The 21,544-nt window shown below is 49.0% G+C and overlaps 1 protein-coding gene across 1 annotated transcript in view; it reads left to right on the top strand.

The window, feature by feature from the left end:
- LOC308500631 (uncharacterized protein C1orf94) overlaps positions 1-20,305 on the top strand; it is a gene marked incomplete at both ends in the record, with an annotated part of 35,887 nt that extends 15,582 nt beyond the window's left edge. The window contains 6 exons of the mRNA XM_081055822.1: positions 133-821; positions 4,172-4,429; positions 5,450-5,625; positions 10,426-10,503; positions 14,666-14,862; positions 20,230-20,305. Of these exons, the coding sequence (XP_080911948.1) occupies positions 133-821; positions 4,172-4,429; positions 5,450-5,625; positions 10,426-10,503; positions 14,666-14,862; positions 20,230-20,305 (1,474 nt within the window). The remainder of the gene's footprint in view (positions 1-132; positions 822-4,171; positions 4,430-5,449; positions 5,626-10,425; positions 10,504-14,665; positions 14,863-20,229) is intronic.
- Between the last annotated feature and the right edge of the window lie 1,239 nt (positions 20,306-21,544).

Below are 21,544 nucleotides of genomic sequence, written 5' to 3'. Positions count from 1 at the left end.
TCTTTCTTGAGAGTGCAATCGGCTTCTCTCACCTAGAAACGTGTCTTCCCCATCTCTTTCCTTGGGGCCTGCTGCAGAGCCACCCTTCATGAGCTGGAACTAAAGCCACTTGTCTTTCTGATCTGTTTCCAGAGCCCTGGCACTCAGCAGTGGCAAAGATGAGATCTCCCTGTTGGTGGAGCAGGAGTTCTTGAGCCTGACCAAAGAACACCTCGTCCTGGTCACAGAGAGTTCAGGGGAGCCAGAGGCACCCAGCAGCTCTCCCAAGGGGCCTAGACAACCAGCTCCCTGCCTTCTCATGCCTCCTCTGGTGGCAGGTAGCAGTGAGTGCTCAGGAGCCTCTGTCATTGCCGGTGACAAGCTTCTGGAGCCGAAGGTGGCCATGTCTGCTATCGGCAGCCGGCAGGACTGTGATTCTGCCATGTCGACAGTCACAGGCATCCTGCGTGCTACCAAGGTCAAGAGTGCCAAGGGGAGAGAAGACGGGGGCCACAGCCTCGTTGCCTCCAACTCAGAGATCAGCAAGCTCCTGGCCCAGTTCCCGCTGAAGTCCACGGAAACGTCCAAGGCTGCTGACAACAAGGTGATGCTAGAGGAGACAAAGGTCATCAAGGACTTCCTGCAGAACAGCATGTTCAGCGGCTCCCGACCCCGGGAGCCCGGGGCAAAGGGCCCGTTCCTGCTGCTGCCTCCTCCGCCTCCCCCCGCACCCTCCAATAAGCTCTCTGAGCTCCCTGCTCAGAAGAGGCAGCTCCCAGTGTTTGCCAAGATCTGCTCCAACTCCGAGACGGACCCTGCTGTGGAGGGCCGCCCCTTGATAGGTGAGTGGGGCAGGGGGCAGGGCTGACAGCAGGGCCTGCAGGGAGTAGGAACTTACCAGGCAGCCACTTGGGCTGCAGCGGTGCACACAGCATCTTTGTGCAGAATGGGACAAGGTGGTCTCTCTGGTGGGTGCAGCCCCTAGGTGCAGCTGTTTTCAGTGCCCACAGGCCCCCTGTGCTGGGTGCCCATCTACAGAGCACAGCTGATCCCAGCATGCTTTGAGAAGAGGGACAGGCACATTTGGTACCTGGCTTATTATTTTTAAATTTATTTATTTACTATTATTTTTTTTAAAGATTTTATTGGGGAAGGGGAATGGGACTTGACTGGGGAACAGTGTGTACTTCCAGGACTTTTTTTCCAAGTCAAGTTGTTGTCCTTTCAGTTTTAGTTGTGGAGGGCGCAGCTCAGCGCCAGGTCCAGTTGCCGTTGCTAGTTACAGGGGGCGCAGCCCACCATCCCTTGTGGGAGTTGAACTGGCAACCTCGTGGTTGAGAGGACGCGCTCCAACCAACAGACATCTGGGAGCTCAGCAGCAGCTCAGCTCAAGGTGCCGTGTTCAACCTTAGTTGCAGGGGGCGCTGCCCACCATCCCTTGCAGGATTCGAGGAGTCGAACTGGCAACCTTGTGGTTGAGAGCCCACTGGCCCATGTGGGAATTGAACCAGCAGCCTTCGGAGTTAGGAGCACGGAGCTCCAACCGCCTGAGCCACTGGGCCGGCCTCCCTGGCTCATTTTTTAATCCACCAGGTATCCAGAGTACATCGAAAGAAGTATTTACCCAAGCTGAGTCCTGGGTAGAAATGCAACATGGGAACTTTAAGCTGGATGACACAGAGATTTGATTGACAACTGGAGTCATTTGGCTTCTGATGGAGGTGCCTGTTGTGACCATGAGGCCTGGTTCTCTCTCTGGGGCAGGGGATGAATGCCTAAATTCTCCAGGTGCAGTTCAGACTATGGGGCCTCTAAGCCCTTAGGAAAGTATATTTCCATCCCCTAACTGAGGAGCCCACATCCTTCCTAAGAGATCCAACCACTCCCAAGTTTCTGCTACCCCACCCTCAAGTTCTGCATTTTTGTGCCTTTTCTTCTTTAACCGCTCAGAATGGATGGTTCCAAGAAAGCAGACTGATGGCAGTGGCATTTGCCTATAGTCAGTTGTAACTAGGAGAAAATCAAAAGGAAATGTACCCCCAGTCTGTGAGCATTGATGGAAAACTGAGAGATGCCTCTATTGAGAGGGCCCAAATCCACGTCCCTAAGGAAATCGGAACAGAGTCACCCTAGAGAACAATCTGTGTGCCGGAGCTTTATGGGAAGACCAAGGAATCAGAGCTGCGGACACCATGCTGGACTCTGGGTCTCAGGCAGGCCTCTAGGAGCCAGAGGGCTCTTTGGAGACACTGAGCCGTATGTGTAAGAGGATTAGCCTGCCTGAAGGAGGGGACTTTCCTCCACCTCCTTCTCCAGGAAGCACACCTGGATATCTCTCTCCAGTGGGGCTGCTGGGAGTTAGTGCTGTCTCCTCCACCCTCTCCACCGTTTGCGTGTGTCTGTGTGTACAAATGTGTGGGCAAAGGTGCACCAAAGGAAGCTTTGCAGGTGTGAGTGTGTTTGTTAGAGAAAATGTGGGTGTGGGTTCAGCTGAGTGTGTCTATGTGTCTATGTTTCTGTGTGTGTCCGTCCTGTGTGTGTAGTTGTGTACGTGTGAGTAAGTCAAAGGAATGACAGGCAAGAATGTGTGTGTCCTGTGTACACAGATGTTGGAAGAGGGAGCTTTGGAAATGAGTAAATGGCAACCATGTTTAGGGTGACTGAAGGTGTGTGTGAAAGACTGCAGGTGTGTGATTCTCTGGGGAAAAGGTTATTATTAGTGTGTACTGTTATTTCAGCATACTAGCTGGGGGCAAAACTCAGCAACAAGAGAAACTCTTGGAAGAGAGTCTAGGGACACATTTTGCTAAAAATGTCCTTTTCTCCTAAATTGGTTCAAGCTAAAGCAGCTCTTTCCTTTGCTGGGATGATGCTAGATGGGCAGGTCCAGTCCTGCCCACACTTAGCCCCAAGGCCATGTGGCAAGAGCTGGTATGATCAGATCCACTCCCAACAAGTAGAGATCAGCAAGTGGACAAAGGCCCTCTGATCTGGCAGCTGCAAATGATCCGTGGTGCCTGAGGTGTGTCCAGTGCCATTTCCCAGCCAATCGCCATGGAGAACAGGACCCCCTAGCTGGGGATGGAGTGAAGGGTGCTGGGGGTGCCCAGCCCTCTTCCATCCTTCAACCAAGTAGTGCCTTCTTAATTTTGTTTGGAGAAAGAGTTCCATCACTAAAAAGGAAATATGGGTGAAAACCACTGATGTGGAGGGTCCTATGATTGTCCAGACAGTGTCCTCACACTGGGGGAACAGTCGGTCTATTTGGAGAAAGACCTGAGCCTGGCACTGACCACATCCTATGACTCACTCTGTCTCTCTGATGCCTCCCTGCCTTGGCCTACAGTCACCCATTGCCTGCCATCCCCTCCTCCCTCATACCTCTGGATGTAAGGCCTTGCTGAAGGGCCACTTCCTTCTGGAAGCCCTCTGAACCTCTCAGATAGAAGCTGTCGCAGCCACCTTCGCCCATTGTGTCCCACAGTCCCCTCACAGTCCCCATCTGCTTTGTCCGGAGCTATTTCTGGGTCTGTCTCTCTCTTCCTCCTTATTGTGAGCTCCTGCAGGGCCAGGTCTGGCTCTGACTCATCGCAGTGTCCCCAGTACCTCAGGTCAGGGCCTGGCACAGCTGAGTGAGTTAAACTGCCCGTGAGCACCAAGGCTTGGTCCATGCTGGAGAACCAGAATGTGGTTCAAACCATGTGTTTGTGGGAATGGGGTCTCCCCCACTAAGCCAGGTGCTCCCTGAAGGCAAGAACAATGTCCACATCAGCTCTTGTCTGGAGCCTGGCGGTATGGAGGGTGGGAAGGAAGGTAAGGGATGAAAAAAGGAGGCAGGGAGGAGAGAAAAAAGGAAGGAAGGGAAGGAGGAAAGGAAGGAAGGAAGGAAAAAGGAAGGAAGGAAGGAAGGAAGGAAGGAAGGAAGGAAGGAAGGAAGGAAGGAAAGAAAGAAGGAAGGAAGGAAAGAATGGATAGATACATGGTTGTGTGCATAAGAGGGGAAGACCAGAATGGGTAGTGGTCAGTGAAGGCCTCAGGGAAGAGATTGGGATTGGATTTGGCTGGCAGAGAGACCCGAGTGGTCTGAGCCTGAGGTGTGTAGAAGATCCATCGCTTAGTCCATAAGAAAGTACCCCCTGCATCCAACACTTGGCCTTCTAGAATTGTTGACTCAGTTTCTCTCCTGCTGTAGAACGGAACCTTGGCACCAAGGAACCAACCAAGAATCGAGAGAGCCTCTTTCTCAGTCAGTGGCCCCAGAGCCGGAAGGACATCTGCGGTGAGGAGGGTTGCAGTGACCCAGTGGGCTCCATGTCCATAGCCCAGCCAGCCAAGAAGCCTGCGTGGCCAGCTGAGAAGAACCTGCTCTGTGAGTTCCTTGGGGCCACCAAGAACCCAAGCGGGCAGCTGAGGCTTCGCAGCAAAGAGGTGGACGGGCCGGAGCTAAAACGTAAGCTGGCCCTACCTAGAGTCTGTAGAAAAAGGGATGTCAGAAACCCTCACGGGCCCTGGGAGTGGCTCTGCCATCAAATGGCCTTCTCATCCATGAGCAAGTCACTGTCTCTCTCTGGCTGTCAGTTGTCAAACCTATAAAATGGCAGAAATGACTTTCTCCCTGTGTCCCTTATTGGGAATGCAACTGCTGGAGAAATGTTAGCTATCAGGGGTCACACGGGCATTCTTTGTGGTCAATTTGAACACAGCCCAAGCCACAGAAAAATCCATGCTTTGGACTATTTGTATATTGCAATTATTCACGATCATGCTTTCTTTCCCGTGGCCTCCTACCACTGTTTGAGTCAAACCTCCTTTCCCAAAAAGGATCCCAATTAGGGCCCCATCTCTGAATCTATAAAGCCACAAGACTTATTGTAGAAGGAGAGGATCCCGAATTCATATCCTAAAACAACTCAACTAAATCTCATTCATTCAGATTGAGTCATAACACAGTGAATTGTATAATGTTTTCAAATATTTATTTTAAAGAAATGATTCCAATATAGATACATCAGCATGTGCAAGGTCCTCGGTGTTGCCAAATATACATCCTCAGGGGGCTGCCTTAATAATATGATAAGAATGACGTCTAATAGCCTACCAGTTATTTGTATAAAACTGGATTTTTCTAAAGCAATTGAAAGAACTGGGTTTCGAATGCAGGTGAAATATAGCCCTAGCAATCTAGTTTATTGTATTCTCTTGCTACACTGCCTCCTTTACTAGTGAATGATGGAGAGAGAAGCTCCAAGGCAGGCCCTGCTGGGAGTTTCTCACCTTCCAAACCGGCACGGTGTGAGCTAATGACATGTTCCTGTAGTTGGGAATTCACCAGAACTTGAAGAACACTCTCGGAGCTTAAAAGCCCTGAGCTCTGAGAATATCAACCCTGGGGGCAGTCATGGTGCTGAAGGCATCCTGGCCTCTCCCTTCCTCTGTCACTTCACTCCTCTACCTCTCCTGTGTCTTACAGATAACCCACCAGTGACGGTGGCCGACAAAAACAACCTCAAGTACGCAGGGAGTGTCTTTACCCCCCGCTTTGCCACCGCCTTAACTTCAGCAACCCTGAACCAGCCACTCTGGCTCAACCTGAACTATCCACCTCCGCCAGTGTTCACAAATCACTCCACCTTCCCACAGTACCAGGTGAGTGACCGGGGCCTGGGCCTGGCTCCCCAGAGGCCCTCTACCCGGTTCTGGCCATGCAGGAGCTGTGGCTGTCAGGGAGCCTAATTCACAAAGACGCTTGAGAATCATTACTTAATTGCTTCGTTGTGGCCATATCCGACCGACTATTTGGTACACACATTCACACATGTGCACAGAGGCACACACATGCATATGCCGATATATTTCTAATGTCCTTTGTTTGGGCACTCTGAGCCGTGCCTTCCAGAGCTGCGTTGTTAGGGCTGGGGCACCCAGGATAGGAGGATGGCGTAGTCCTTCTTTCCCACCCACCTCCTCCTGTGACTTCCTTTATAATTACATGACATGCATCCTAGATTACCTGTGACAGTCCCAGTTTAGGCCTTTTGTCTCAGAATAATTATTAATAGCACCTCTTTCACTCTCAAGTGTCCTGGTGTAGATGACAAATTAAACTTCATTTAAACTTCATCTGAGCTGTCTTAGCTTGTACTGCCTAAGGTGGCTTGGTACTCATTCTTGGTCTTGGGCCCATAGCTGAAAGGGAATTAGTGGCCAGACACAAAGGGATGATGAAACACTTATAGCAGGGTTAGAAATTTTACTCACAGAACTTACTTATGCAGGGAAAATGTAGTTTCTGTAGTTTGTCTATTCAACTTAATCTTCCCGAAGAGCTGCTGCCCACTGGGTAGAAAGTGGAAAAAAATCAAATAAATGTCCACTCTGGTTTAAACCATTGTCTAATCCAATCGTTTAATGGTTCCTCTAGGTAGTGCTCAGCTTCTCCAGGGCAGATACTCAGTGTCTAAGATTTCTGTCTTCTATTCCCCTCCCTGGCTCCTCTCAAGGGGGCATGTACAGGAATGGAAGGAAGGGCGAGAACACACACCAACTTGTGGGGCCAGGTCTTTATGACTCTGCTGCCCCAGCCTGGCCTGGTAAAGCCGGGAGAGGGCGAGTAGAGAAGGACCTTCACCTGAAAGCCTTCTTGTCCTGTCCCAGTGCCCTTTCCCCTCCCACCGCCCCTCAGTCCATACATTTCCTCCTTTACAACCGAGCATCAAGCTTTCTTTTTATTTATTTATTTATTTATTTAACATCTAACAACTCTCGGTTTTTTCTTTGTGTCCGCAAAACTGTTTCTGATTAGTTCATTCACATATTCTTTTCTCTCTACTCCATCTAACGCCTTTCTGAGCTGGCCCACCAGACTTAGCCCCTGAATCTTAAACAGGAGCTAAAGGAGTTTAGCAAAATCTCTTTTGCTCTCCAAAGGTTTCTTTCTAAGCCTTTTTTTTTTGTTGTTTGCGAAAGAGAACAAGTGCCCGCCCTGTTCTCACACCCTGCCACAGAGGTGACAGGGGGTCACGAAGCATGATCGAAGGGGAAATCAAAGTCTGTCCTGTCCATATCTATGATATCTTGTCCCGACACCCGTCTGGAGAGAAGCGCCCCGTCCGCATGCTCACGGATTCACCCTTCCACGTCTGCACTTGCTCATTCACTATTTAGTCATCTAGTCACCTACTCACAGATGCACTCACATTTATTTATTTATTTACTCATTCATTTAAGTCATTAAAAAAACCATTGCTGTGCACTGACTATAGGCCGAGCCTTGGCTAGCTGAGGGGATTCAAAGGGAATTGAGAAGCTTGGAGTCCAGTGCCAGCCAGGAAGGAACCCCAGACCAACGCTACGTGCACTCCCACCTCTGAAAGAGAAACAATTGCATAATTGTATTTAGTGTAAACCAATTCCCTGTAAAACACACTCCCAGGGCTCACCATGTAAAGCTACTTCACAGTGGTTTGCTTAATAAAGAGGGGATAATAATATCTCTCTGCTATGTTAATTCTTCTGACTTGACTTTTTGGAGTTGGTGAGATTTGGACATTTTAAAAATACTTATGGGGGTAACATTGGTTAATGACATATAAGTTTCGGGTGTGCAATTCTATAATACGTCATCTGTATATTGCATTGGATGCTCACCACCCAGAGTCATGTTTCCTTCCATCGCCACGTATTTGACCCCCTTTACCCTCTTCATTCTCCTCCCCCCACTCCTCTTCCCCTCTGATAACCACCATGCTGTTGTCTGTCTATGAGTTTGTTTTGCTTGTTCGTTTGGTGCTTTCTGTCTCATATCCCACATATGAGTGAAATCACTTGCTTCTCTTAAGCATGAAGGTCCTTTTTCTCAAGAGATGCCAGTATCTGCATCCGAGGCGTGACTCCCAGGTTCCCTGGCCTCTGGGCAGAAGCGGTTGAGGGCCCTGGCTGGTAGGACCCCTGGGTCCTGGGAGGCAATTTAGACACTGACTGGGCCCAGCTGAGGTCGACGGTAGATGTTGGCCCTCCCAGGTAGTAAAGGAGAATGGCATAATTTTCCTTCTCCCAGCTTCTCATGATTCAGGGGCCTAGCATAATAAAAAGAATGCAGGTTTTGGAATCAGCAGACTTCTGTTGCTTCCAAGCTGTGTGGCCTTGGGCAAGTTAGCCAAATGCTCTGAGCCCTGGTTTCCTCACTTGTGAAATGGGCTCATTATAAATACAGCAACAACAGCAGCCATTCGATTGGGTTGTAAGGTTAATTGAGTCTATGAGTGGGAAAAGGCTTCGTAAAATCTAAAGCACGATACAGACATTGATTTTTGTTATTATTTAGCCCTGACCTTCCTAGGAAACAGGGTCAGGGAGCTCCGCAGACCTTGAGGAGACAGAGAAGAGAAATGGGGAGCAGTTTATCCTAATCTCTTTTCCTGCTTGGCATGAGGAATAAAGATGAGGTTTGAAATCCAATTTACTCAGAGCTCCACTGTGGAGGGACACAGACCATGGAACACTAGGTCCCCAGCACCAAGGAGCCCCAGAAGCTCCTGGGCTACTTGGCGTAAAGGAACTCTGCTCCCATTTCAGGAGGGAGGGTGTATGGGAGAAGGCTGTGGTTGCCAGCCAAGAAGAATGAATGTTTATTTACCCTTTCTTGTGATTTTACAGAATTGCAATTTGGAACAACTAGAAATGTCCTTACAGTCATATAGTGTTGCTCATACTAATGAATATGGCACCATCTCTTGACAATTTGCCCCAGGACAGAGCAGGGATGGGCAGCCGTTTATCTTGCACAGATCCGGAGAAGGCCGGGGGAGGATGGTGGGCCCCGGGAGTTGGCTGTGCAAAGCAGAGCTGAGTGCTAATGGGTGTGGAGGGGAGGGAGGAGGGAGGGAGTGAAACAAAGGAGTGACATTTAGACCCTGGTCTTGGAGCTCACTGAGGGCTGGGAACAGGCAGGCAGCCCCCATTTGTCTGACTTCTCTGGCCAGGTTTGGGCCCTAGCTGGAGTCACGTGCAGGGACCAGGCTGTGGTCATGGTGGTGAGTGGGGCTGTCCTGGGTTATGGAGCTTGGAGAAAAGGGGAGCAGGTGCACTGGTTTCAGGGGAACGGGTTGGTATAAGTGGGCAGCGCCCCACCACAGTCAAGTGTCAGCTACATGGGAGCAGAGAGCAAGGAAGGGCTCTCAGAGGATGTGTGCTCTGGGGACCTGGAAGATGAGGCACTAGGAAAGCTGGGAGACTTTTCCCCAGACCCTGTGTCAGGGATCCCGAGTCTTTTACAAGGAGCTCGTGGCTCTGAGCAAGTCATCAAGGGCACAGTGTCAGCCATCAGCACTTTGATAATTGGCACAAGCTGAGACCAGACTCGAGGCAGTGTCTCAGGGTGCAGACTCTTCTAGAAAGGTAGGGCTGCTTTAGTCTTCTGGTCTAGAGGTGTTTTGAGCTTTGAACTACATCTTAGGAGGTAACTCTGGATTGGCAGGTAGAGACAATCTGAGACTTGAAGGGTCATGGGCTGACCCCACCCACCGCGGCCATCCTGTTATGTGCGTGCGTGCATGCGTGTGTGTGTCTGTGTGTGTGTGTGTACCCAAGGCCACCCTGGACAGAGTTGTGAATAAAACTTTTACTTCTCATTTGGCTGAGCTACCAGAGAAGGAGTGGGGGCACAGTGAGAGATACTAATAACGCCTAACAATTGCAGAATCCTTGCTATGTGCCGGACACTGTTCTAAGCCCTTTAGATGCATTAACTCATTTATGTTCACATCAATCCTTATCGTAGGGTACAGACACAAGTGAATGTGTGGACGTACAGAAACACAGCAGCAGAGACCCAAACTAATGCACCTGGGTTCATGGTTGCATATTTGTACACAGAAACACACAGCTGCAGACACAAATGGAAGTCCACGTGCAGATGTGATTAAATAAACATGGGTACAAACTAACACATGTACGTATAGATGTACATGGTCACCTCATGTCTTAGGGCATGAATGGGGTTTGGGGAAGGAATTTAGAGAAGGGGTGTAGACAGCAACCAAGAGAATCTGGCTATCTTCACAGGCTTTGCAGTCTAGGACACACATACTTTCACAGACAAAGGAAAAGAGGTTCAGAGAGGTGAAGTGACTTGCCCAAGGTCACACAGCCAATAACGGGCAGATCTGAGATTCAAGAAGCAGGCAGGTTCCTGGAGCTCTTATCTTAAATACTCACCAAAAAGGCTGTAAACCCTGCTAAACAGGGGCTTCCTGTGGGGGGTGAGTTGTGCTGGCTTGGCCTGATGCCAGCTGGACCTGGCAACTGGTGGGTCTGGTTTGCAGTGCCGTGGGATGGACATGGCTGTGTCTGCAGATCTAGGCACGGGAGCTGGAGGCTGAGTCCTGTGGCTGCTCTCTGGCTGAGGGCCTTTGCCCCATGGCACTGAGTTCTCTATTCTCTCCCTAGGGCCTATACCCACAGCGGGCAGCCAGGATGCCCTATCAGCAGGCCCTGAACCCCCAGCTGGGGTGTTACTCCCAACAGGTGAGTAGGGGACCCCCTCACTTCTGTCCCAGCTCCACGAAGGCCTTCAGGTCAGAAGGACGTCTGCTCCCATGTCTTGGTCACCAGACAAACTTTCCAGCCCACCCTTCGCCCAGAGTCTACACAAATATCAACACATGTGTAGAAATAAACCAGTGTCCCTAGGTGATAATAACAGCTGGCCCTTACAGAGCCCTCACCGTTTGCCAGGCCCTTCTCTAAGGTCTTTACCTCATTAACTAATTTAACCTTCGCAACCACCCTATGAGGTGGGTTAGAGATGAGGAAACTGAGGTGCAGAGAGATTAAATAACTTGCTCAAAGTCATAACGTTAATACAAAAGTTAGCTTTTGCTGTGGCAACACACGGCCTCTATGTCTCATAGACTTTCCACAATAAATATTTATTTTTCACTCATAGTCTATGGATTGGCTGAGCTGGGCTCAGATTGGGTGCAAGCCTCTTCCATGTGCTGAAGATACAGTAGCTTTTGCTCCTGCCACAGCGGATGGCAGGAGTGCGCGAGGGGTGAGCAGAAACACCCAGCGCTTCTAGGACCTCAGCTCAGAGCTGGTACATGGTAAAGTGTGCCTGCCTTCCATTGGCCAAAGCAAATCACATGGCTTTGCCCAGCATCAGTGGGGCTGGGAATCATGTTCCTCCCCTGTCGGTTTGGCAGTTGAAATACAAGACACCCAGTGAAATTCAAATTTTAGATAAACGGTGAATAAAGTTTTGGTATCAGTATGTCTCAAATATTGCATGGAAATACTTATATTTACTGTTAATTGTTCCATTTGGGATTAAATTATGTGAGATTCAAATTTAACTGGATGGCCTGTATTTTTGTTTGCTCAATCTGGCATTCCCACTCCCTTGGGAAGGTCGGGGTGAATATCTGCTTGACAATGTCAGAACAGCAGAATTGGGATTTGATCTTGGGTTAGCCTGGCTTCAGGGTCCATGAGCCCAATCACCATGTGTTACAGCCCCTTCTACACAGATACACAAAAGTACAGTATCGAAATAAGGCAGCAGAGACAAAAATACAAACACACACAGACAGACACAAAGATGCAGTTATATACATGCCACCACGCTGCCTGTGCCCTGCACGTGCTCACAAAACTCAGAGGCATGCTCGGAGCTATTGAGTATGTTGGGGTGGGGTGGAGGTGTAAGGAAAGGAGCTGAGGACCTGCTTACCTCCTTAGGCTGGACTTGCACCCTCACACACAGCTGGACAGGCCCCAAACTCAGACTGCTCAGCCTCTTCTCTCTCCCCGGGGAGCCCCGCCCTTTCTCTGCAAACTGCACCTCTGATCTGAAGTATGTTAGAATATTGCAGAGGGTAAAGAAGGGACCATAGGTTACTTTATTACGTGGGCCAGGACTGCTGCTTTTTCAGCAGTGGGAGCTTTTGCATCCCAAGATGAAAGAGAGATGAGTGACAGTCTGGCTCATAGAATCTCAGGGGAGATTCTTCTCCCCTAGCATCACCTCCCCTCACTTCACCTCCGCTCTCTTCACCTCTGCTCACTTCACCTCCCCTCACTTCACCTCCCCTCAATTCACCTCCGCTCACTTCACCTCCCCTCACTTCACCTCCTCTCACTTCACCTCCCCTCACTTCACCTCCCCTCACTTCACCTCCGCTCACTTCACCTCCCCTCACTTCACCTCCCCTCACTTCACCTCCACCCCATAAACAGTGATGCCGTCCACCCAGCTCCAGAAAGAATGTTTTTACACAAACTTATGCATGTGCATATATTTGAAAAAGTAATGTAAGCACATGGTACAACATGAATCTTAGAGGCCATCATTGTTACTGGTTTCTTGGGTAGCCTTCTAGCAATGTGTATTTATACAAACGTTTTTGTACAAATGTAGCACCCTGGGAACACTGTTCTATCACTGCTTTTGTCAGCAGGGAGTCTATCTTGAAGATAGTACCAGAACAGTATACACAGCTCTATTTTATGGTTTTTATCCATTACATGCAGTTCGGGGTACATTTTTAAATAAAGCTTGTATAAGCTCTAGGACCCGAATCTTTTCTTTCATGTCAGTCTACTCCCAGATCCACCCTCCCTCTACCTCCTCACTATGAAAACCAGGGATATTTTCTGCCACGCTGACCCACAGGCGTCTGTCCTAGGAGGTGCCTTCTTGGGCTCGCTCTGTAAGCTCTTGGCTTTCTGACCTTTTAGCCTGTCATCTTGGGGTTTGGATGCCTATGTCCGGCATCACCAGATCCTATACACGTATGTCCAATGGGGGAAATATGGGGAGGGCCGAGGGGGAAGGGCTCAGGCTTCCAGGGGGAGCAAACGCAAAAGTACAGCATAGGTGCACAGGCTCTGGGCTCATCCTGCTGGGGTCCTGACCACAACTCAGATGTTTGAAACACTAAGCAAGCTGCCTCACTTCTCTGAACCTCAGTCTCTGCATTTCTATAATGGGAATATTAATGGTCTTACCTCACAGGGTAGTTCAGAGTATAAATGAGAGAATCCATATGAAGGGCCTGGCACACCCCAAGCAATAAGTACTAGCCTCTGTGAATTTTGTATTAGATAAGGGTGTGCAGGGTGAGAGAAGGCTGTCAGCGTGCCGAATCCCTGAGCTTAGACCCCAGACTCTTGCTGTTAAAGTGGAAATCCAGAAACTTTTCCAGTGTTGACTGAAACTCACCCCAGCACACAAGAGGATGGATGTCAGCTCCACATGAGGGAGGGTTCTCAGACATTTGGAGCTGTCAGTGGAATACAATGCTCATAATGTAATGAGCTCCCCGTCATTTTAAGTATTCAAGCAGACACTTAATGATCTCTTCTTTTCTCCTCCTTTCTCTCTCTCTCTCTCTCTCTCTCTCTCTCTCTCTCTCTCTCTCTTTAAGATTTTATTGGGGAAGGGGAACAGGACTTTATTGGGGAACAGTATGTACTTCTGGGATTTTTTCCAAGTTGTTGTCCTTTCAATCTTAGTTGTGGAAGGCACAGCTCAGCTCCAGGTCCAGTTGCCGTTGTTAGTTGCAGGGGGCACAGCCCACCATCCCTTGAGGGAGTCGAAGAGTCAAACCAGCAACATTGTGGTTGAGAGCCCGCGCTCCCACCAACTGAGCCATCTGGCAGTGGCCCATGTGGGAATCAAACCGGCAGCCTTCAGCATTAGGAGCACGGAGCCACCGCTTGAGCCACCAAGCCGGCCCCTTCTCTCTTTATTTCTTACGTTTATTCATTTAACATATGTTTATTGAGCAGCTACTGTGTGCCAGGCACTGTCTTAGGGCTGAAACTACATCATTAAATAAGACAGATGAGGTTCCTGCCTTGTCAGGGGCATGATAATGGGAGCTCTGGTTCTTGGTGGGAGTCTGATCCAGGTGGTCTCTGAAACCACACTGGGTTCCTCTTTTTCTCTAGAGTTTGAGCTGAATCCCATGCTTTTTTCGCCCTTTCTCCTAGACTCACACTGCCCAATTCTATAACCACTAGTGATGGGTGGCTATTTAAATTTAAATCAATTAAAATTAAGTAAAATTTTTAATTCAGTTCCTCATTCACACTGGTCACATTTCAAGTACTCATTAGCCACATGTCGCTGGTGGCTACCATATCTGACTATGAAGACAAAGAACATTTCCACCATCCATCACAGGAATTTCCTGGGCAGGGCTGTCTTGGACATGGAACCTGTTGAGATCCTGAGATACAAGCCAGGGATGTTTAAATCTCAACAGCTTTTTTTGAGATAGAAAAAGACTTAAAAATTAACAAGGAACTTGGAGGATAGTCATTGACAGAAGGAAAGGTAGGGAGGCAGGGAAGAAAATGGAAATAATATTTATTAGCTCTTCATGATGTGCCACTCTCTTTCTATCAGTTGACTCAGTTCCCATATAACAGAGAGAGTGTTTGCCCATTTTACAGATGAGGAAACAGAGGCTCAGCTGAATTCAGTCACTTGTTACTATCACATAAAGTTGAGCCCTGTGCTTTTTCCATTCCAACACGTTGCTTTCTAGGTACCCCACAGTGACTGAAGGGCCCAGGGCTGAGGGATGGGTCTGGGGTTGGAGTTAGGGTCGGGGAACCATGGTGTTTGGAAGCGGTGGGCTTTGCTGGACCTCGCCCCTCTCTTCTGTCTGACCTGCAGGTGACACCATACAATCCCCAGCAGATGGGACAACAGATTTTCCGCTCTTCCTACACTCCCTTGCTGAACTATATCCCCTTCGTCCAGCCCAACTATTCATACCCTCAGAGGACACCTCCAAAGCTGTCCACCAACCCCCGAGAGCCTTCCCCCATGGCAGGAGATGGGCCACAGTTCCTGTTCCCCCAGCCATACAGGTGAGTCTTCAGCTCGCACTGGAAACCCAGCTTGTGTCCAAAGAGCTGCTGGGGGTGAGGGGTGAGTGTGCGGGGCGTCACTGCTGTGGGAAGGGAGGGCGCTGTGCCTGTTTCTGGAGGCTGTGTGCATCATGATCTCACCTAGTGAGGTGAACAGGGTCTGGGCCCTGGTAGGCCCCTTGTTTTGGCCCATTTCGGGGCTGGGGCCCTACAGTCTGGTTGCAGAAATGCCACTGTGCTGTCAGTAGTGGATGGCACTCCATTGTAGCAGGTGGCAGGTGGCAAAGCATGATGTATTTGTCTTTACCCACTTGCTTGGCTTACAACAGGACATGGCCAGGTAATCTTCTTATAGCTATCCACCCCCCCACACTGCACCCTGAGCTCCTGGCCAGCCTAATCTCCCGAACATCCCACTGACTTTTTGGTAGGCCCTGCAGGAGGACCTTCCACTGCTTATCAGGGCTGCTTACGCTTTTCCACCAAAGTACCCCAAACAGAGGAGAGGGAATTAGCAGCAAACAGCCAGCACACACTCGACATTTTAGCTGAAAGTTCCACACAAATTTTACATGCTGGTCAGTCCTAAATTTGTGTTTGTTGTTTTAATGTAACAACAAAGAGCTGCTCATTCCCACCCAGCATCTTCAACTAGTAATGAAGCTCCGAGAGGCAGGTGTGCCATTCCTGTGACTCAGAGTCTCTGGGCACACACTAGGACACCTGTGCCCCAGTTTGAGAAACTTGGTTTATAGACTTAGGGCCAGAAATGCCGACCTGACATTGATTCTGCTCCTCCCCAGCTCCCCATCACAGAGCCTCGCCGAAGTGGGGTGTGTGTCCCCAAACTCTCATCCCCCGCCCCCCCACAGTGTCTCATTTAAAGGGATAAATGCTAGGGAGAGATCTGAGAAACAAAGATGAACACATTTCGTAACTGTTGGAATTCTCGTCATTTAATTTCCAAGGATGCAGAGAAAATGTCCAAGGTGGTTGATAGTGTTGTGTGAACATAAAACACACAACCCCATATTTTTCTCTTGCTTTCCTTTTTTCTCTTATCCTGCCTTCTTCCCTTTTATTCTCCCTCCCTCCCTTCTTTCCCACTTCCCTCCCTCCCTCCACCTTTTATCTTCCTTTTTCTTATAGGGCGTATCATGGTGTGTTCCACCCAACACACAACACACCCTGGAAAGCGCTGCACTGATTTACATACTTCACAGGAATTTAGCCTGTCGGGGGCCATAGATGATTAGGACATGGTTTCTTCCTTCAAAGAACTGAGAGGGGGAGAGATGTAAGCATCATGACGTTAGAGCATCAGAGCCGTGACAAAGTAGACCATGGAAATGACCCGAGGACAGAGGGAGGATGCCTGCTGAATGGACAGTGAGGGGACTGCAGGGTGGCGAGGTTCCCGCGAGCAGTGATTGCAGAAGGGCATTCTAGGCAGTAGCAGTGAGGCCCCAGAAGCGAAGATGCATGACAAGCTTGAGGCCTGGGGAATAATGACACCTGGTTGAATTATTAGATTTGTCCCCCAAACAGGTAGAAAATAGGATTGGAAAAAAAAGGAGCTTGGACCTGGATTATTAAAGGCTTCTGACTGCTCGCCTGGGGATCCAATGCAGATTTGTGCATATTAGGATGAATTGATAAGATTGGAGGGGAGAGAAACAGGAAGCAAGAAGGTGTAGTCTGGAGGTGACTGTCGGGGTCCCTGCGAGAGGTCCTTACCTCCCTGGAAGTGAGAGTAACTGAGACTGCAGGCAGATCAAGACAGACAACTTGCAGGCAGGCAAACTCCCCACATTGGACGCTGTGACTCTGGGCTCAAGGGAATAGGGACTCACTGCTGAAGCTGGAGCTGGCTGTACGTGGGAGGGAGCATGGTCCTGAGGTCTCATCAGCCAGGAGCTGAGAAGCCCTCCTGGGGAGCAGGAAGGGTGGGGTTTGAGACCTGGTCTCTGGCTGTTTGCAATGGCAGGGAGAGGAAAAGGAGCAAGCCGGAAGGAGCCCTCTTGAAAGTGGGAGGGAGCCTAGGGATAGCCAGAGAGGACATGGGCGAAGGAGGAGAGTGACGGGAGTGGTAGCAGTCAGCAGGGTGGAGAAGTCACCTGAGAGGTTGAGAAGACCAGGAAAGTGAAGTCAGAAAAGTGAGGCAAGGGGTACAGGCTTGTGTCGCCAAGAAAGGATGACATGGTGATTTAAAAAATATTCATTGAGTACCTTCTATGTGCCTGGCACTGTTCTAGGCACTGGTTACTGGAGTGAACAAGACAAAGTTTCTCTTCTCTCATTCCAAGGGGAGAAACAGACAATAAGAAAATAAACAAGCAGCATACACACCAGGTGCTGGGAGAAAGGGGAGAGGGAATAAAGGGAAGTCTCTTGAGCTGAGATCTAAATGATGTGAGAGAATGAACCAGGCATATACGTGGGCGATCAGCACTCTGGGCAGAAAGAATAGTAGGTGCAGTGGCCCGAGATGAGAAATGTAACTGGAGCACAATGAGTGGGGGAGAGAGAGTGGGCGGAATTGAAATCAGAGAAGTAGCCAGGGCCAGAGTAGATAGGGCCTGGTAGGCATGATATGGAGGGTTTTTGTTTGTTTGTTTTGTTTTTTTTTACGAGCAGTGAGAAGCCATTAAGACTTTCAAGCTGCTGAGGACATGTTTCAACTTTCTATTTGGGGAAGATGACGTTGGCTGAGGTGTGAAGAGTGGACTGTGGAGGCAGAGCTGATACAGGGAAGGAGGATAGGAGCCTTTATAGCCATCTGAGCAAGAGATGCTGGCGGTGTGAACCACCAGCAGGGACCATGGGAAAGAGGACGAGTGACAGATCTGGAGTGTTTATTGTCTTGGCAGAATCGACAGGACATTGTCATCACTAGATGTGGAATGAGGAAGAAAGGAAAACACCTTATTCCTAGGTTTTTGAGCCTTGAATGGCTGGATAAGTGACGGTGTCAAAATACCAAGGTCACGAAGATTAGAGCAAAGATCTGTTGATCAAAAGTTTGGTTTGGGATACATAAAACTTGAGATGCCTGTTAGACGTGTGAGTGCAGCTGTTGAGACGCAGGTGGATGTGTATGTCTGGGGCTCAGGGCGGAGGTTGGGGCTGGTAGTATAAATCTGGGAGTCATTAGCATATAGATGACCTTTCAAGGCCTGGGATGGAACGAGGTCACCCAGGGAGTGTGGTACACAGAGAAAAGAGGAGGCCCAAGGTTGGAGCCCCTGGGCCTCCAGCGTGTGGAGAGGTTGGGGAGATGAGGAGGAACCAGCCAAGGGTCTAAGAAGGAGCATTATGAGGTGGGAGGTAAAATAGGAGAGTATAGAATTCAGGAAGCCAAGTGAAGAAATTATTTCCTAGAGGAGAGAAGGAGAGCTCACAGGGTGATGGCAAGAAAACCCAGTCCCTGTAAGATGGAATGCAGGGAGCACTGTGCACAACAGTGGCATTGGGTTTGGGGGTTACCAGTGGTGCTGGATGGAGCAAGGTCTAGGAGAAGCTTCTCTGAGCAGGGAAGGAGTTTAGTCCAGGAGACAAGGAGGGTCAGTGCTTCCTCAGGGTCAGAAGCAGAGGAGAGAACCGAGAGACAATATATGAAGTGGGAGAGGAACGAGCAGCTGGCTTCCGTGGCCTCAGGGAAGAAGTAGGGTAGCCCTCTCTTCTCTCTGCCGAATCAATGTGCATACATTCATCAGGGTAGGAAAACCACAAAATTGATCTTTCAAGTAATAATAAGTTTGAGAATGAAAAGGAGCACAAATAATAATTGCACTGGAAATCCCGGTGTAGAAACTGTCCCGGGCAAACCAAAACAGGTCACCATGTTCAAGAGGCTGTTCAAACTCCACCTTCTTCCTCCAGGAAGCATTCCTTGATAACTCTAGTCCACATGGATTACCCCTCTTCCTGGCCCTCTAGTGTTCATGCCGTCTAGACCATGCCCTTGATAGTTGATCCGATCAGAAGTTCTCAACCTGAAGGGCCCAGAGGCCTGTGGTATGGTAATCACATAAAAGGCATGCTCTGAGTCATTTGTTACTGGGAATTACTAGATATGAAGTATGGGTTATGGCCTTTATTTTATAAATCAGAGTGGAATCCAGGGAATCTCTATAGGAACATCACTCTCAACCATTTATATCCCACTACTATTTTTGAAAGAGAGGAAAAGCTGTAGAGTTACTGCTGGCATTAATTGCTTATCAGGCCTCTACCTCATGCCAGGTCCTGGGCTGGACTCTGTGTGTAAAATGATGGACAGTCCAGATAATGTCCCTGCTGTCATAGAATCTATTTTGGTGCGAAGGGAATCGAACATAACATGAAGCCTAGTTTGTCCCCAGACACTCAGTGAGCAACAGATACTGATCCCCAGCTGACGCATTACAAATTAATGCAGTGGTTTGTTCCCCTTGCTTCTTCCCTCCCCCGCCCCCCTTTTCCATTTTATCAATTCAGGGGAGGGTGCCATGAGCGTGAGCATCTGTAAGATGCGTCTGCCCTGCTGAAAAGTGACTGAGAATCCCTGGATTAGACTAAATCTTGCTATTTGCTCTGCTGCAATTTGTGCTGAGCTCTGCTCTCGTTCATTCCAAGTATCCTAGCAGATGGGTGGCGAAATTGCAATAGGATCCCAGAAGTATGAGTAAATGATTCCATCTGGAAAGGTCAGGGAAGGCTTCACAGAGGAGATGGCTTTTGAACTCTCTTTTAAAGTATGAGTAGGAGTGTGCCAGGGAGAAAAAGCAGCGTGTGTATTTCTGCTCTTGGAGGGTGAGCTTCAGATCTTCTTGGCTCTTCCATCCCTGAGGGTCTAGCTACGTCTCAGGCATTCAGTGATGTCTCAGTGCTTACTTCTTGCACTGGCATTGAAACAAAGAGCCTGAGCTAGCTTGGTGCTGATAAGGGGAGGAGTCCTGGGATTGTCCAGACTCGTGCTGGACCATGGCACTGAGTTCTCTGGTATTGTGGAATATCCTGAAGAACACAGCTGGTCCTCTAAAGCAGGTAGAGTGGCCGCAGGCCCACAGGTGAGCTCCCTGCTCTGTGTTCCTGCACCTGGTGACAGTGTAGGCCCCATAGAAATAATCCCTACAGGCTGCCGGGGACTTCCTGACCTAAGTTAGTGACAGAAAAAAGCTCTTTGTTGTCCTCCCTTTGTGTCATTTTAATATTTGATTTTCCCGGAGCCAAAGCTTTTTTTTGATTATGCTAGGGCTTTCAGCCTCCAATCCTGTCATAACCTTCACAGTTTCTGACAGCCGCAAAATTAAAACGTTAACTTTTCCTAATATCTCTTCTAATATCAGGAATTTCATCATGACATCCATCTTATTTCTCTTCCAGGTTCGGCTCAACGTCTGGTGGGCCCCTGATGAATAGCCCCTATTTTTCCTCCAGTGGGAATGGCATAAATTTTTAGGTCTCCTTCCCTTCTCCCTCCTCCTGCCTTAGCTCTGGAATTCTAGACTCTTCAACAGGTTGGCATGAAGTTTGGAAAGCCAAGGTTCCAATCAGGTCACAGACAGAAGACAGCAAGACCAGACTCATCTGTTGGCCAACACTCACCCACAGCCCAAAGCACTCCCCTTCCCCCGCCCCCCAGATTCATACTCACTTGCTCAACCACCTATGCACCTGTATTTAGCTAACATGAGAGGTTTTTGTTTTTGTTGTTGTTGTCAGTAAAATAGAAGTAAGACACTTAATTTTAGAAAGTTTGTATTTTATGATAAAAGTATGAGCTGCTTGAAATGCAGTGTGCCTGTTTGTTTGTTTTGTTATGTTCTGTATAATCTTCACTGCTCCTTTTCCCCACGGGGCTCGGTGCTTACTGAGGACAGGAAGCCAGACCATGGGCTGGAGTCCTGAAGTGCTGCTCTCTCAATATGGGACCCCAGAGATCATACATCCGAGGGCTTATCCCTTCTTTTCTGTGATTCACTCACTTCTCATCATCCCAGTTTCTGTATCTCGCGAATGGATGTGAAAGAAGTGGGCCATCTTCTATCCTATCCAGGTGGTGGTTTTATAGGAAAACTCTCTCTTGGACACAGGACGGGAAAGTGTTGCCGGAAATCAATTCCAAAAATGATCCTAAGTGTGACAGACTCTATCCAGTGATTGTATATCAGTGCCGAGCTCCAGGTCAATCTCAGAACTGCGCCGAATGGCACTGCCCGTGGATCTATTTCGATCGACTTTTATCAGTGACTTGAATGAGGCCGCTGACAGCATCCTGATCACATGTATGGAGGACACAAATCTGGGAAGAGGAGATGACCTGAATCAGTGATACATATGTACTTTAACTCTCCTATTCTACACCCATGGCAGGCATCCCTAAGCAGCTGGTACCCTGAGCCACACAATCGTTCTTTCTATGGTGGTCCACTGGTCAGGGCTGCTCTATGAAATGAAACCCATGTGCCGTCCTTTGGCAAACTCTGACAAGATGAAACTAAACAGAGGGTTAATGTAAGCACCTACTACTGGGTCTGAAAAATGAGCTATGCACGTACAGATGGACCATCGTTGTCAGTTCTAAGTTACTCTACTCCCAACCCGGTTAGTCACCTGAAAGCTCAATCCCAGCCTGGCTGAGGTGAGAGCCAGGTCTGGGGAACATTAGGAGCCCTAATCCTGATAGCAATGAAAAGCT

Source organism: Rhinolophus hipposideros (assembly GCF_964194185.1).
Source record: "Rhinolophus hipposideros genome assembly, chromosome: 8".
Classification (NCBI taxonomy): Eukaryota; Metazoa; Chordata; class Mammalia; order Chiroptera; family Rhinolophidae; genus Rhinolophus; species Rhinolophus hipposideros.
The sequence above is the reverse complement of the archived record's forward strand: the minus strand, read 5'-3'. Positions and strand labels throughout refer to the sequence as shown.